General features: G+C 33.1%; 1 protein-coding gene across 1 annotated transcript; it reads right to left on the reverse strand.

The window, feature by feature from the left end:
- Nucleotides 1-2870: 2870 nt before the first annotated feature.
- Nucleotides 2871-8354, reverse strand: CSN3 (casein kappa). Its single transcript, NM_001082625.3, is given in 5 exon segments — nt 2871-3033; nt 3464-3946; nt 5062-5094; nt 6493-6554; nt 8290-8354. Coding segments are annotated over 3 exon segments (543 nt in total). The 5' UTR covers nt 6550-6554; nt 8290-8354; the 3' UTR covers nt 2871-3033; nt 3464-3493.
- Between the last annotated feature and the right edge of the window lie 9503 nt (nt 8355-17857).

The raw sequence follows: 17857 nt of genomic DNA on the forward strand, positions 1-17857 counted from the left end.
TTTGCTTCATGTTTTATTTTACTAACCACAGTGGAAATGCTTCTACAGTACTTTTACATTTTTATGGAAGTTTATTTCATAGTAATTTTTACATGATTAAGAACATCACTTTCATTTTTAATTTTATATCTTTTAATTTTATAACATGATATTTTGGTGTACTTACACATGGTAACATGGCAACTATAATCATGAAAATTAGCACATTCATAATCTCTTATTGTTACTTTCTTTAATCTAGAGCAGTGAAAATCTACTTTCTTAACAAAACCTCTAAATATAATACAATATTATAAAATACAATCCTGCTTTACATTAGACCTGTTGATTTAGTATTCTATTGACTCCGTATTGATCTCCTTTGCCCTGTATCTCTATTTTGATTCACCCTTGGTAACTACCATTTTATTTTCAGTTTCTGTATATTTTATTTTTATTGAAGATTCCTTAAATAACTAAAATCATGCAATATTTTTCTTGTCTTGGTTATTTTATTTAGTGTCATGTCTTTCAATTTCATCCTTGTTTTGGCAATTGGTAGACTTTTTAAATGCTGAATTAATATTCTGTTATGTGTTTATAATATGGATACAGAAATTATGTGTATATATGTACAGGTATACACATATGTACATATATACATATATAGATATATACAGGTACATATATATGTATATAAGTGTGTAAATACACATACATACATTATCTATTCTTTCTTTCCTTTATGGACACTTACATTTCATTCATAACTTGGTTATTGTGAATAATGCCACAGTGGACAGAGTGATTCATACTTCCTTAAAAGTGATGATTTGACTTTTTTTGGAAATAAATCCAGAGAAGGGTTTTGGGTAATATGCTAATTGTATTTTTCTTTAAGAACATTCATAGTGTTTTCCATAATGCATGTGACCAACCAATAATGTAGAAGCATTGCCTTTTCTTCTCACACCCTTCCAATATTGTTATTTATTGTCTTTTTCATAAAATCCATTCTAACATTTGGGAGGTAATAACTCACTAAGGATTTGATTTGTATTTTCCAGATGGTTAGTGATGCTGAAGATGTTTTCCTATACTTCTTGACAGTTTTTATGTCTTCTTTGGGAAATGTTGTTTGTCCATTTGTTTTTCTGCTATTGAATTTTGTTAAATTCTTTATGTTTTGGGTATTGACTTTTTATTAAATATAAGATTTGGAAATATTTTCTCCCAATCTATAGGCTACCTTTTCATTTTGTTGCTTGATAACTTGTAAAGATTTTTAGTTTGATGAAATTCCATTTACTTATTTTTGCTTTTGTAGCCAGAGTTTTTGGTGTGATAGTCAAAACATTACCAGGGGCAATCAGTGCGAAGAGTTTCTCCCCTTCCATTCTTCCAAGAATTTTATAGTTTTAGTTTTTATGTTCATGTATTTTATTGTTGATTTTTGGTATGGTGTAAGATGTGTCAAATTTTATTTTTTTCAGCATGTGGATTTGTACTTTTCTCAGCATCATACGCTGAACAGACGATCTGTCCCCTATTCTTCTTGGTGCCCTGATAAAAAATTAGTTCACCATCCATGTTTAGATTTGTTTCTAAGATTTTGCTTCTGTTGCGTTGGTCTCTGTGTCTGTTCTTGAGGCATACGGGCATTAAAGCAAGGATATCTGGGCTCAAATGTCAGCTCCACTGGAGAAAGATTATTTCTTTTCTCCCTTTTTATTATCATAATAGTAACAACAAAAACAATAATTGTAGCCCATGAATAAGTAAATAGGTTAATACCTGTAAAAATAGAAGATTGAATGGCAGGTATGTATCAGATAGTTGTTGATTGCTTATTGTTATTATATATTGTTAGTTTTGTTTGTATCCTCATGATAATAATTATAGCACCTTGTTTATAGTAGGGTATTTTTTCAAGTTAATAAATAATTTCACCTCTTCCATATATTTACTGTGCTTTCAAGAAATTAACAACATTATTAATGGTCATAGCAAGTGAGTCCAAGCCATGCTATAGATTCCTGACCACACCTCTCTCTCAGAGTTTAGCATTTATGAGACTGCAGCTAAAAGATTGTAAATCACTCCTAATTATAGCACATCCTTTGAGGGTTATCACAAAAGGTTATATGGGTGACCAGTAAATATTTTTATGGGCTTCTGATTGATATTTTTCCTAGCATGATGTGTTAAAATAGGCCAAGAATATGAGTCCTGTTGATTTACCTTTCAATATTTCTTAAAGGGAAAGGTATCTTATATCTTTGGACTTTGAATATCCACCCATGTTTCTCAATGAAGAATCTCAATTCTAGAAGCTTCCTGCTATGTAGTGTGTGTATGTATTTGTGTGTGTATGTGTGTGTGCACATGTGTAAAACTGTGGCTAACAGTTTCAAGGGAACTGGTCATGCCTACAGTACCCATCAAGCCCTGTAATTTGTCCAAGTATCAGTATTTGTAGCCATGGTCATCCGTAATTTGTCTGTGTCTCAAGCTTACTCTTGGGAATGATTAGACTAAAGTTAGCAATGATTTTAGAAACTTAAATTTAATACTAACTCTAGAGTTCTAATAGTTCCCAACAGCTATTCTGTGATCCATCTGGATTGGAACAACATGGCACAGTCCTTCTCTGTTTCAAATGATTTAGCCATAAATTTAGATGTTTCAGTGTAATCTTTAAAAGTTCCTAATCTGTGTTAGATTATGGACCACTTTCAGAATCTGGTGAAACTGTGACCTGTCCCCATTCTCAACAACCACCCCCACCCCCAAGGTAAATTTGTGAACTGAAACTCCCATGACATTTTTCTTGGAATTTCAGTATTTCAAAATCTCTGACATTTCTATGACTCAAGTTAAGAGATCCAATTGCATTCAATTGGTTTTATTGTGCAAGAAACAAAAAATTAAATGTGGCATGAATGTAAAATTGAGAGAAGAAAAAGCAGCTGGATGAGTGAAATCACTTCTTTTGATGGATGGAGGCAAACAGCTGCTGAAGAGTTGGAAGAAATCATTTGGTTTTAGGAAGACCTGTAAAAATAAATAACATTTTAGAAATTTAGCTCATAATGTTTTAACAGTTCTCATGCTATGTGGATATCTATTATTTTTGAGAAAGGAAAAAAATCTCACTTGTTATTAGTATTTAATTCTTCTGTAATAGTTTGTAAAAAGGGATAAAATAAATTTAAGTGATTTTAGGAGTTTAAATAGTGAGCAGTTTGATAATAAAATTCCTAATTTTTCATTTTATAAAATATTATTATTTTAAATTTCTTCTCAGAATGGAAATTTGCTTTTCAGTACTGCAGCTCTGCTGAATTAAATTGTAACTAGCTTACTGTGCCTGCTCCCATCACCTACTTAATATATCCATTTGTGCTATTTTAGAATTCATGAATGTGTTGATTAATCCATGCTTCTCGTCGGGATTGCTCATTTTTCTCTTATGCTCATTTACCTGTGTTGTCTTCTTTGATGTTCCTTGGTATCATGCTGCCGCTGATGCAGCAGTTGCTTCCGTGGTAGTCTCAGGGCTGATGATGAGCTCTGGGGAAGCCTCTGCAATCACTTCAGTGCTCACCACTGGCTCAGTGGTAGGAATCGGGGTAGGCTCCACAGCAGCAATGGTGTTGGTGGTGGGGGTGACTGCTTTATCCTGCATTTTATTCGGGAGAATGGCCATAAAAAATGGATGTGAGTGACGTCCCACTTTTGGCTGGTGGATATTTGGCAGGATTTGCCAGTGAGGAACTTGGACATTTGGCTTAAATACAATTGGTTTTACATAATACGGGTTAAGCATAAATGGATTAAGAGTTGGAACAGCTTGTCTGCGCAGGTAGTAGCTGGGTTCATATTGAGGATATCTGTTCATCACATAGTGAACTGGGATATATGGAGCTGTAACCTGGTGGAACAGTCTTTCCTCATTCTCACGGCACTGCAAAAAAAATAAATTGTGCAGAAAGATATTATTGTATACTGGAATGTAAAGGTAGCTTCCATAGAATTTTTGAAATAGTGTAATATTTGACATTGAGTAAATTAAAATATTAAATGTGGAAAAAACCAGCGGCCATACTATTTTACATTAACTTGTACATTTCCCTTTCCTTTTATGATTTTTGATATAAAATTGCTTTTATAATACAGAAATAATATAGGCTTCACACACATTAGATGAGGTAGCTTGTAATGTAAACCACATTACTTAGAGCTAGGCATATATGGAAAATGGTTTGTGAATGCTGGATATTGTAAGTAAAATACCTAGATCAATCTCATAGAAAACTTTGACACATACAAGCACACACATACATGTATGTATTCTCACACATATCTGTAATTGCTAACACATTTCATTTACTTAGAGATTAGCCTGAGGGAGTGTTTTGATTATCATATGCTAATTTCATCAGAGTATTAATATATGTAATGTGGTAGTAGATTTCAAAGTTTTGATTTATGATTTTTTTCAGTTTAAGTATCTCCACAAGAGACCTGATAGAAAATTATCTTTTTATTTTCTCGTTGTTTATCAAATATGAACACTCATAAACATTTGTCAATAAATTTTCCATATGAATAGAAATAAATCAACAAAATTATGCTTGAAAGAAAGCTTTTCTCATAAAGGGAGACATTTAAATGTACTCATTCAAACATATTTGGAAGTAAAGGAGAGACACAAATACAAGCATATGAGAAGTACTCAAAGATACATCAAAGAGGGAGCTTCCTCCAAGTCTTCAAAATAGAAACGATATTAATCTTTACTTTTCTTTCCATTTTCCACCGATAGTAAATACAGATGTTGCTACATATCCATGAAAACCAAAACTATATGAAATATAGACTTTCAGGTGAACAATATTGATTCATATCAACTTTTGCTAAAGTGATTTTTTTGTCTTACAAAAATCATTAGATTATTTTGTGGTGATGAAATATTTATATAGTTTCTAGAGAGAAGGAATTTTAATATGATTAATGTTAGCAGAATATTATATTTTGGAGTTTCTGTGCCTGTAACAGAAATAACTAAAGTAAACTTACCGTTGTCTGTTCCTGGTTTTGTATGTCTGCAGCCTGGGGAGAAATAATGTGAAATAAGAATTATAAAAAATGTGAAGCAAAGTGGTTTTTTTTGGTTGTTGAAAAAATATATTTTGTATTAGAAATAATAACTATTATTTAAACTATTTTTATTTTGAGATGGAGATAAATCAGCATATAAATGATAGCATCACATTTTTAATTTGTGTAATTTGACTTTGCCTAAGATTGAAAAGTAAAATCTGTAAACTTTAATTTTCCTTTGAATTATTTGTTCACCTCACTTTGTGAAAATGGGAGGGGATATTTGGGGGACAAATCAGGCTCAAGAAGCCCAGGAAAATTGCTGTAACACAGGTAGTTGTCATTTTATGACTTAAGCTGTTAACATCTGTCACTCACAGAGGAAACCCAAGTTATCAATATGTAGGTGGCCATAAAAAATATAATTTCCAAGAATAAATGAAAGAAATGTGAGTGAGTCATAATTATTAAAATTAGTGGAATTAATTTTAAGTAATTTTGACCTCAAAAATTTATCTAGTAAATTTATTTAGTAGGCATTAACTGAGAACAAGTGTAAGTTTAATAATAAGGCAATAATGAAACAATGACTAGTGCCCTCCAAAATTTTATAGTCTAAGAAGAGGGTTTATGCCACTAACTATGCTTGGCTCTTTCTTCTTGCTGTTGGCAGATACAATGTCTGGAATCCCCAGATGAACATGAAAATAAAACAGAGTACTAGCCAGACCAACACTAAAAACATTGAAAACACAAAGAAAAGGAAATAAAAGAAACAGAAACTTTATCTTGGTCCAACAGTCTTAAAACATAGCGTATCATCCAAGACAACAACTGCCCACCTAGGAGTTACTGTGAACGTGGGTCCCTGGAAAGAAGACCAACAGTGGACATATGGGGAATGAGAGTTATGAAAGAGAAATGGTAAAACTATTAAATAGAAGCTTAACCAAGCTCCAGATAGCTTACGGATTTAGTTACTAAACCAGTTATAGTTTAGGTGATATAGGAATTTAATTTAAAAAATTTCTGATCCTGGACTATGATTTCAGTATTTATGTTTTATGAGTTATCTTTTGAGCATATAATAATTTTAAAATATTTTCAATGTTGTTTTCCCCCAATATTTTATTTTCTCTATAGCATGAGAATTTTAAAGGCTTTATATAAATAAGAAAGTTTGACTTGTTAATTCATGCCAACTAAATGGATATTCAAAATAATATGACTTTAACTTTATAAGGGAGATAAATATAAAATTTAACTTATGTTTAGGAAAATATAGATAATATACTAATACTTTGTGCTTTTATAAACTGTAACTTTATAAACATGTTGCATAATTAGGGACCTTTGATAAAATTTTTTAACGTTTTAATACAATTTGTTTGGATGAAATTAACTCACCAAAAAAGGCAAGGTTACTGCCAGGATGTTCACAACTAGAAGAAAATGCTTCATCATTGCACCTAAAAAAGTTTTGAAAAATTAAAAGGATCTGTTACTAACAATTTAGAAATGATTCTAATGCAATATTTTCATTGTTTAAGAAAAAGGAAAGCCAGATATACAAATAGATTTAGTCAATGTGGAGACTCTATTTTTTTGAATGAGTGACAGAGAGAGAGGAGAGACAGAGAAAGAGAGATTTTCTACCCAATGGTTCATTCCCAAAATGGCTGCAACAGCCCTGGCAGGGAGAGGCTGAAGCCAGGAGCCTGAAATTCTATCCAGGTCTCCCACCTGGCTACAAGGCCCAAGGATTTGGGTTATCTTCCACTGCTTTCCCAGACACATTAGCAGGGAGCTAGGTTGGATGTGGAGCAACTGGGACACCAACTGGCACCCATATGGGATGCCAGCCCTGCAGATGGCAGCTTAATCCACTGCAATACAGTGTCGGCCCCAGGAGAATCTGTTTAACCTAGAGTAAAACATTTTTGAAATGAATTTTTGACAATATTAATGAAAGTCTCATCAGAAATGTATCATCTATTAATTTAATGTAGATCAACAGTCTACTAGAAACAAAGGACTAGGTCTAATGTTGAGATTATCGAGGTGAATCTGATACAGGCCTTGCTAACAGGTCATATGTATTATAGAAAGAGAGTTGCAATACATACACAAATCACTGTAAGAGGACAGAAAGTAGAAAATGCCACAGAAGTAGTTCTTTAACAATGGGAAATACCAAAAAAGAGAATCACAGTCGTAAAATCAAATTTGAACAATTTAAGGAAGTTCTTGTTAATCCTTGAGTGGAGCAAAGTTGCTTATTAATTCTTCACTTGTCAGTTACTTTTTAAGATTCTGGATTGAAAAGAAAACTCCTTTTGGCTCCTTTTGAATTCACACAAAATCATATAATACATGCAGAAAATATCCTATAAAATGATAATAATATTTATCATAATCAGAAATCATAGAGAGAGGGCTATATTTTACATATTAGCTATTTAATCAGCTGGTAAGAAGAAATAATTTGTGAAATGGTAGAATGATTAAGATCTCATAATATATGAAAGATATGTTTAAAATGAAAAACTGCCAGAATAAATTTATAACTTTTGGTAAGAAATAAAACTTGGCCAGCGCCGTGGCTCAATAGGCTAATCCTCTGCCTGCGGCACTGGCACACCAGGTTCTAGTCCCAGTCAGGGCGCCGGATTCTGTTCCAGTTGCTCCTCTTCCAGACCAGCTCTCTGCTGTGGCCTGGGAAGGCAGTGGAGGATGGCCCAAGTGCTTGGGCCCTGCACCCCATGGGAGACCAGGAGAGGCTCCTGGCTCCTGGCTTCAGATCAGTGCAGTTGGCAGGCTGCTGCAGCCATTGAGGGGTGAACCAATGGCAAAGGAAGACCTTTCTCTCTCTCTCTCTCTCACTATCCATTCTGCCTAAGAAGTCAGCATTTGACTGTAGGAACAGGTCTGTTGCTTGGACAGCTTTTTATTTAAAATTTACAATGTCTAACAAGTAATAAATCTTGACTTTAACCCAATGTAAAGTTAAAACTAAATTTGATTGTCACATCATCCAGAATCTAAAGTTTAAATTAGAAATTAGTATTGAAACAATTGTAGGACATATTGAGGATTAATAATAAAAGCTAAAATAAAAAAATGTGATTCTATAATATCTTTGCCATTGACCCAATTAACTAACTACCTTGAAAAATAATTTTCTGGGCATTTTAGGACCATTACCTTTCCTTCTGTCTGTCGGGTCTTGCTTGGCAGTAGGTTGAATTGACCTCTTAGCTATAGCAAAGCCCCAAAATAAATGACTGAACACCAATTTAAGGGTGTTAGTATCTTGAGTCATGCTGCTCTATTCTCCTCCTACTTTTTACCCAATAAGGTGATGACAAATAGGAAAGCTTGATTACAGTGGGGTCAAATTTGGGTCAATTTAGGCTAATGAATTGCAGAAGGGAAATGGAATTATCATTCAGGAAGATTGCAAAGAGACATTCTTTATGTCTTTAAAAGAATGATTCATTATGAATAGAGAAGTATAAAAATTAGTAAAAATTGTAATTGCATTGTTAAGAAATTCCATCTATTTGAAATTTTAACAACTATTAATATAAAACTTGTCCTAATGCTTTCATATTTTAAATGTTTCTTTTGGTTGAAGAACTTAGATGTTAAGGGTTCCTCTATCTTCTATGGGCTATGATTGGTTTTCTTTCTTCAGAATTACAACACTCAATTTTTTAAAATTAGAAAATGGACCATCCTTATATACCTTCTCATATGTTAAATTCTTATATAAAATATTTGAAGTAACATAAAAGGGGAGTCATTTGCACTTGAGCTATAGCATACATTCATCTGTATGCTCATGGAATAAGCATTGAAAAATTCGTGTTGATTGATGAATAATCACTTATGAATAAACTTGGTTTTTGTATTTTAAAATTCAGTAATATAACTAACCATTTAGGATGTATAGTTAAATTCTTGAATCAGAGATAATTGTTTTGTTTCAAAGACATCAGATTGTGATTTAGAGCACACTTTATAAAAATCACTGATATGATGGATATTTTGGTAAAAATAGTTGAACAAATCTTTTTACTTGAATTTCTTGGGAATAATGTTAACTGCAACTTTACCTTGGCTGTGAAGGCTTGGCAAGATTGAGGTACTTACAAGAATCAATGTAAGACTTCCTGAAGAGAAACAGGAGATAATATTGGCATTGTAGTTATTTCTGTGTTCCTGTTTGTTTCTTGGAATGACATTATGAATGCTAGAGTAGTTATTCAACCTATGTGGAATAAGTTGTTCCTATTTCTCAGAATAGTTGGTTTCTGTTGCTCAGGCGATGGCAGAAATGGTTGAGTTTCAAAACTCTTAACATAACTGCTACAGTAATAAGACCAGTCATCCATCTGAAATATTTAGTGTCATTGTTTCTTTTGGTTTTCAGGGTTAAATGGTAGGGGGAAGCTTATAGTCTGTTTAATTCCCAAATTATGAAGGTGTTCTATTCTGCATGGTAATTTCTCAGCTATGTATTCAGAACCACTGGAATTATACTGATTTTCAGCAGAGTTTTTATTTAATTTAGAAACACCAAAATATGAGGCTATCATAGTACTCTGCTGTGTTCTTAAAGTTCCATGATGTTTGGGACAGTAGTTGTAAAGTGACTAGCATAGCTTTGAAAATTGTTAAGGCATCAGAAATTGATGTTTTAGTGTAGAAACTTGTATTCTTCAGACATCTTTGTTATATGACAATATAGCATAAAATGATCTCAAAAATTATCAATACTTTAACAAATGGAATTTGCTTCCCTGTAGTCAATTCAGTTAAATAAATAATACATACACATATAAAGCTCGTATTATAAATGAGGAAATTAGTTGTTGGGAAATGTTAACTGTTTGAGGACTATAGTAGATAGCTACAGTTTCTGCTGACGGAGAATATCTAAAGAGATACTACTTTCTACTGAATACTTACAGAGGATTTTAAGACTGTAAGGAGACATTTCATGTGGTCTGGAGCCCAGATTGTCATGACTGTAGCATTAGTGTGCACATCTGCATTCCTCCTTCGGTAAGGTTTAGGATCACCAGATTTCTGGAATCACTATAAAGATAAAGACACACATTAAGAAATATAAGGTATAACCAAGAAAAATAAATTTATATAAAGCACTACTTTTCCAATGTGGTCCTAAGACCCTCTGCAACTCTTCTCATATTTACTCAGGTAGATTATTTGATCCATGTCACACCATTCAAAGCAGACAGTCAGGTCAACAATGATCTCCACGTAGCCAAATCCAATGCTGATGTCTGCACTCTCTTCTCGATATTTTAGCAGCTTCTGGCTTGGTGATTAGTCTTTCTGAGATGTAATGTTTTATTTTGGGTTTTCCTCTGCAGTCATTGACTTGCTCTTAATTTCCTTTTTGACCCTCTCATTTTCCTCAATGTCTAAATTTGGGGGAAGTTTGAAGGATTATTCCTGAGTCCACGCTCTGCTATCCTTTTGCTCACCTCTGTCTTTGGTATCATGCTAACTGACCTCCTTCAATATGCCATCAGTATGCTTTTGACTTCCCTGCATTCCAGATTCAGATATCAACAACTACTCTTTCATTTTTTATTCAGTTAATAAATGTTTTGACAGCCTTATAAAATTGTACTTATTTATGAGGCACAATGTGATGTTTGATACATGCATTCCTGGTGTACAGTCCATTTGACATGAATCGATCTAGCTACTCAGTTTACATTTCCCTAAACTATAATTAATATCTCCATTTGTATGGGAAATAGATGTCCTAAAGTTATGAATGAAACAAAACATTCAATCTTCAAATGCATCCTATTTTCTTTTTAAAATTTTTTTTCAAAACTAATGCAAGTGAACTACCATGTATCTGAAGCCAAATATCTACAGGAATAATTGTTAGAGCCATATTTTCCCATAATTTAAGTCTTTGGGGGTTGGTTTTTCCAACATTTTTTCAATTTGCTTTATTACTTTTAAAAACATTTTGCCACATTCCCTTCTGACGTAGCTGTTATATACATACACATATATCCTATTTTTTCCTTGAAATCAGAGATATTAATATCACAGAGTGGGTGATTCATGACAGTTATCATAACATGGGGAAAGAAGGAGCACATTGTCATTTACATGGTATGATTTGGTGAAGCAATATTTATGACTAACCCCCAAATGATATAACATATACCCAATTTTTATATTCTATATATTAACTTCCATGAATAAGAGAAAATGTTATATTTGTCTTTCTGTGTCTAGCTTATTTCACTAACATAATATTTAGTTCCATCCACTTTGTTGCAAATGTCAAGATTTCATTTGTTTTTATGGCTGAGGAGCTACTAGTTTTTCACTAAATTAATTTTTTCTTTAGGAAATAATACTAAAGTATACCCAATGGTTTAAGAGAAAAATCTTATGGGTCAATTTTTGTCTCCTTCTCCAAATAATGTATTAGAGGAATATAAGCCCTATTTTACCGATATACCCTGAATCTTGGAATCTTTCAAATCTTACCTTTTCACCCTAGTGGAAGTCCTAGCCACTGGTATCTTGCAGTTGTAATTTCCCAATTGTTCGCTTTTTTGATATCTCTATTTGACTTTCATCACTTTTTAATAATTCTCATACTAATAAAATGTTATTTTTGAACACATATCTGATATGGTTTTCCTCTGAGTAAAACCTTTGATGGCTCTGAAGTCCTTGCAATATATTCAGACTCCTCATGACCTGCAAGTCTCTATATGATTTTGTCTCTGTCTATTCCTTTCACTTCATCTTCTACCAATTGTGCCTCACTATGTGCCAGAGAACGTTCTGCTCCTAAATTAGCAGCCTTTTCTGAATCAGGACCTTTCTACTTCTAATAATGGTCCCTGGAATATTCTTACCCCGGTTCTTACAATTAATATCTCCTTTATATTATTCTGGTTTCAGCCCAAATGCCTTTGCAGGAAGCGTTCTTTGGCACTCATTGTAAACCACTTCTCCTTCATCACTCTATTAATTTACCTTGTGTTGTCTTCATATGATATCACTACTTCTGCATGTCCTTTTACTATTCTGCCTTCTTGCACTAGAAAATCAGTTTCACAGCCTATAAACATATTTCTTACCCATATTGTGCTCTTAAATATTTGTTGAGCAAATGTTAATCACCTGGAATACTTAAGTTGCAGATTCTTGCCTCATCTCACACCCCTGAGTCAGAGTTTCTAGGGGATAAGTGTCCCTGGAGATCTGCATAATTAGTAAGCGCCTGAATAATTTTTATGCAAATCAAAGTTTGGGAAGCACTGCTTTCTTCTGGTGAATCGGGTGAAGAACTAAAGTTGGCAGGTATAGTGTTTATTTCTCCTGGAATTTCAGTTTATTTCACAGAACAGCTAGTACATGTGGAGATTTTGGTTAAGACTGATGTTCCTGCAGAGTGTTAGAACTAACCACTTTCTTGGAATTCTAGAGAAAAATTGTCTCCTATTACATAGGAACTAACTCATCAGGTGATATTTTCTCTCTACATTTGTATGAAAAGTTAACAGAAATGTTATTTACCCAGTAAGAATATTAAAAAATTAAAGAATATTAAGATTATTAAAAAAGAATATTAAGATAATACTTTCTCTTCCCTCTTAAGCCAGAGGTTGTTTCTAAGTTTAAAAGGACTTTAAGTATTTGTTAGAAATAGCTTCTAAAATAATCTGTGATTATTTTAAATTTGCAGTATGCAAGTGAGATGGAAATATTTTCACTTGATTATTATTTATAGCCCTTGTCTATATTCAAGGTGAACTTAAGATCTTTTTTCATTTTACTTGTTGAACCCTTTATTTAGTCAAGCATTAAGACTTTTACCATAATGTGAATTAAAATAAGATCTCAAAAATGAAAGAGAAGGAGGGATGAAAGTATCATTATATTATTAAATTTTATTTATGAACTACACTGAACTGTTCTCTTTGTATTAATATCACATAAACATGAAAATTGATGAGAAAAATATAAATTATAATTTCATTATGGAATTAAATTATGTCACATATTCCTAACCTTTCATCTTATACAACAAAAATAAAAGTTTTTGTTCATTTTCTAAAAGAAGAGATTTGAATAAATAAAATCACTAATGAAAGAGGAGACATTATAATAGCATAAGAATACATATGTATTTATAAGAAATTACCAACAAATTGGATAATCTGAAGAAATGAATAAATTCCTAGATTCATACAACCTACCAAGACTTTCATGAAGAAATGAGAATCTGAACAGGTCAAAATTAAATATGTTTTCATGTGTTTATTGTCATTTGTATATCTTTGATGAATGGATAAATAAAATTTGGAACTGTCATTCAATAAAATATTATTTGGCAAAAAAATATAGGACAGTGCTGGTACATGTTATAACATGGGCAATTCTGGGAAATAGTACACTAAGTGAAAGACACCAATCCCAGAAAACTACATGTTGTTTGAATCACTGTATGTGCAATGTCTGGGACAGGAGACACAGTAGCAGGGGAGAGCTAGAGAGTGACTGTTCATGAGTACTGGATTTAATTTTGCAGTGAGGAAAATATTCTGAAATTGAGTATAGTAATGGCTGCACAATTCTTTAAACATACTAAAACCATTGAATGGTATACTGTTGGTTGTATGACATTTGAATTATATCTCAATAAAGCTGCTTATTGAAAAATGAAATAGCTTCTAATGTACTTTATTCCTTTTACTATTTTTACTTTGCCCAATAAAGCTGTCACTAAAATTACCAATTGAATTGTTTTCCTTGATATGTGGTAACTAATAGAATACCTAAAATGTAATGTATAGGAGTAAAATTGATATTTTGAGATCCAATGATTGTTTGCAGACCTTGTCTCTATTGTTAAGGAACAGTGTTTTTTTTTCCATCATATTATTTGTTGAACTCTTTGTGTGGTGTTAACCTTATGATCATTAAGTAAACTGAAAATAAGTCTTTGTAAAAATTAAGAGTGAGATTAGTAGAGGGAGGAGGAAGTAGGGTTTAGCATGGGAAGGAGGGAAGATCCGGTGGGAAGTAGCACTGTGTTCCTAACTCTGTATATATGAAATACATGAAAACTTGTATAACTTACATAAAATCTTAAAAAAGGGTAAAAAAGAACTATTTACACAGTAATTTTACATTGTATTAGGTATCATAAGTTGATCAAGAGATGATCTAAGGTATACAGGAGGAATTGTATAAGTGATATGCCAAAACTATGCTATTTTATACAATAGACTTGAATATCTGTAGACTTTGGTATCCACGCATGGGTCTTGAACGAATCCACATGGATATGGAGGGGTGACCGGTATTCAGTTTTTCAGTGAATGAGTGAAATCTGAAAGATTATATGGGAGACATGTGGGTCACTCTCACCCCCTCAAGGGACTAACAAAAAAGTAGAATTGAATTTAGCTCCATTTTCTCTCCTATGAAAGCTTCTTCCTATGACTAGTATATGAGCTCTACATGAATGTGGTAACTACTGTATAACTGATTACATCTTAACTGGCACACTTATTCAAGAACACACAATTTAATCAGGTGTTTGAAATAGGGTATAGATTGCTGTATCATCATTTAGTTTAGGAAACTTGGTTTGGCATTCTCCAGAATGTTACCATATGCAAGTGTACTGCAAATTTCCAAGAGAGTTAGTTTAAGGATGAACATTTATATTTGAAGCCATCTGATAAGATCAATACTTTAAGAAACACACTGTTAAATAATGATTTAGGGGGTCCAAAAGCCAACAAGAGATTACAGAAGAAATAGGGGTTTCATTGATAGATTTATTGGTCAACTTTTCCATCGATAAAATAAGCAAAGGTGTCTGTAACAGGAATGGTGTTGCCTACACTCACTAAGCTGATTAATTTTAATAGAATATCTTGCTTCATAAATCCAGTAGTTAAAAGTAAATGACAGAGTATTTTCTTTTTTCAGAAAGTTACAGTGACATAGCATGTGGTGGATAAAATATAAATTCTGAGAGTTAAGGACGTATATCAAAACTTTTTAAAAATGAAAAACAGAGGAAATTTAGCAAACTACTTGCAGAGCTGGCCCACCCAAAGTTCAGAGCAGCCAAAATTTATCTTAGTTTCCTTGAGTGCTCTGCCAGCCTGCCCTCCCTCTGCCCCTCCATCTTATTCTCCTGAGCCTCTTTCATGTCAGGCAGTGGCCTCCAATGTGTCAGCTGTAAGGTTAGGAAATAATACCTATAAAATTAATTTATCATATTAAGAACTTTTTGGTCCTATTGCTGTTCTCATAGTTTTAACTGGGGTCACTGACTTTAGTGCCTAGAAATATGTATTTAAATATTTGAAAGGAACCAGGGAGCAGCAGTTCCCTTACTCACATCATGCCAGGTGACTCCCTGAGCTGGCCTTGACTTCCAGCCAGTTTTTGGATGGATAATGGCAGAATTTGTATCATTGAAACTAAGCAATTCAGCTATGAACAATTTGAATCTGCAGTAGAAAAACCATAATCTTTGTCCAAAGACATTTTTTGGGTAATTTCCTGATAATCAACTTTTGGCAACAAAGTCAGCTATTGTGACACAGTGAAAGGCTTATTTTGCAGGTAGAATCTTGTTGAGTGACTTTTGTCATATACTGTAGGAAAATTAACTTTTACCACAACCAGCTTCCTTTTCTATAATTAGGGGTTTACTTTTCAATTGTTTACCTGGTATTTATGGAGCTGGTGGTGAGGAAAAATTGTTGCTCTATAAATTTCATATGGCTTTGCTACATACATTTACTCTGAATGGGAAAGAATAAGTTCCTGATATATTAAAAGCCACTGAACTTAATATTACAACAGTTGACAAAAATGTTAAACCTCTTGACATGAGAACATATTTTTGTGATACTTATATAGTGCTAGGACTAAGAATTTTGACCATGACTTACATTTTATGGAGTGTGCAGTCTCTTTAGCAGAGTATGGGTGTTACCCAATTGGTTGTACTAACATTGTAGGGAGCTGGAGAGAACTGTTAACATATGATTTAATTTTTTCAAAGAAAGAAATTTTTACTTAAATGTTGATACAGATTAATCAGAGTTATGAAAAAGCTCTTTTTCAAAAATTAAAAATTTGAGGAGTTTTATTTGTAAGTATATTCCATTCATAAGTATTCACTGAGTATCAATTCTACAAAAATCTGGGGAAAAGTTATGATATTGTGATACTTCAGGGCATTATTTTCTCTTCAGAAGATATACACAAGTAAATGAAGTATTTTACTAGAAGGTAAATGTAATATGATTTTTAAAAATGGCAAAAATGCCATGGGAGAAAACCAAGCAAAATGCTGTATATGAGTATTAGGAGATTTTCTTCCTGAAGGTCAGACATACGGTTTGAGCCATGAGAGGTAAATTGGATTATAAATATATAAAATATATATTATATATTATTATATATCATATATATATGAAAGATTGTATGGGGGACATGTGGGTCTCTCTTCTCTCTCTCTCTCTATATATATATAAATACTATTTTAAGTATCTCATTTATTATTAGTTTCTTAGAGCCAATATTTGTTTGATTTTGGTATCCTTTACCGACACATTTAACTTCATACCCTAGTGTACATAAAATACACACTTAATTGTTCAAATTTTTTATATTTATTTGTTTCTTTGAGAGAAACACAAACAGAAAGTCCTCATCTATGGCTTCACTCCCTAAATGCCTGTGGTGGCCTCAGCCTCCCTAACCAGAAATTGGACCTGGGAGCTCAATCCAGGCTTCTCATGAGGATGACAGGAACTCAATTACTTGAGCCATGACCACGGATTAGCAGAAAGCGGGAATCATTGGTAGCAGCTGGGTTTCAAACCTAGGCACTCTGATATGGGATGTGGGCATCTTCACTGGCATCTTAACCACAAGGCTATGTTCACCATCTCAAATACTTTTTGAATTAAATAAGTCTCTGGATCACATTAATACAGTCCATGCAACTATGCAACAAAAGCTGCTGGATAGTCTCAGTCAGGAAAATTCTAGGGCTGTTTGACTTTGCTCCCCTCTAATCCCCATGCAGCACCTTAGAATGTTTAGTGATCAAGAAGAATACATTCAGACCTGTCAAATTTTATTTTCCACCCCTATTAGTAGTGCATATTTAGTCATTAGGAGACTTTTTTATTTTTATTGGAAAAGACCACTAAAAATATTTAGAGAGTCGATGTGCAACTTCAATTACTTTTATTTTTCTTTTATTAATAAGGCTACTGATCTTCAAGGAAGAGGCTCACACTCACTCTTTTCAGTGATCTGAAACAAGAGACAGACATATGGTTATCAGTCCCCAAAGGGTCATTTACCTGGAAACTTGTAAGATTGTCTTTCACTTTAATTTTAAATTTTGGTTTTTTGGTTCAAAAGTATGTATTTGGTTTAATGATCAGAAACCTTTATGCTCACAGAGACCAAGTAGATGCAAGAAAGAGGCAGAAGTTGGCTGAAAGCGTTTGTTTTGTTTTCTACCACAGTTGTCTGGGCCCTCATCTGATCTTTAGTGTTGTCTAGACTCCCTTAATTTATACAGGAATGGACAGATCACCCACTTTGTAGTTGATATGATGGAATGATAATGGCCTCTGTTATAGGCACAGCAGACAGCTTTTTGGATTTTGGTTATTATAATGTGATATTCAGAAGCCAACTTTGG

This window comes from Oryctolagus cuniculus, chromosome 8, assembly GCF_964237555.1.
Source record: "Oryctolagus cuniculus chromosome 8, mOryCun1.1, whole genome shotgun sequence".
Classification (NCBI taxonomy): domain Eukaryota; kingdom Metazoa; phylum Chordata; class Mammalia; order Lagomorpha; family Leporidae; genus Oryctolagus; species Oryctolagus cuniculus.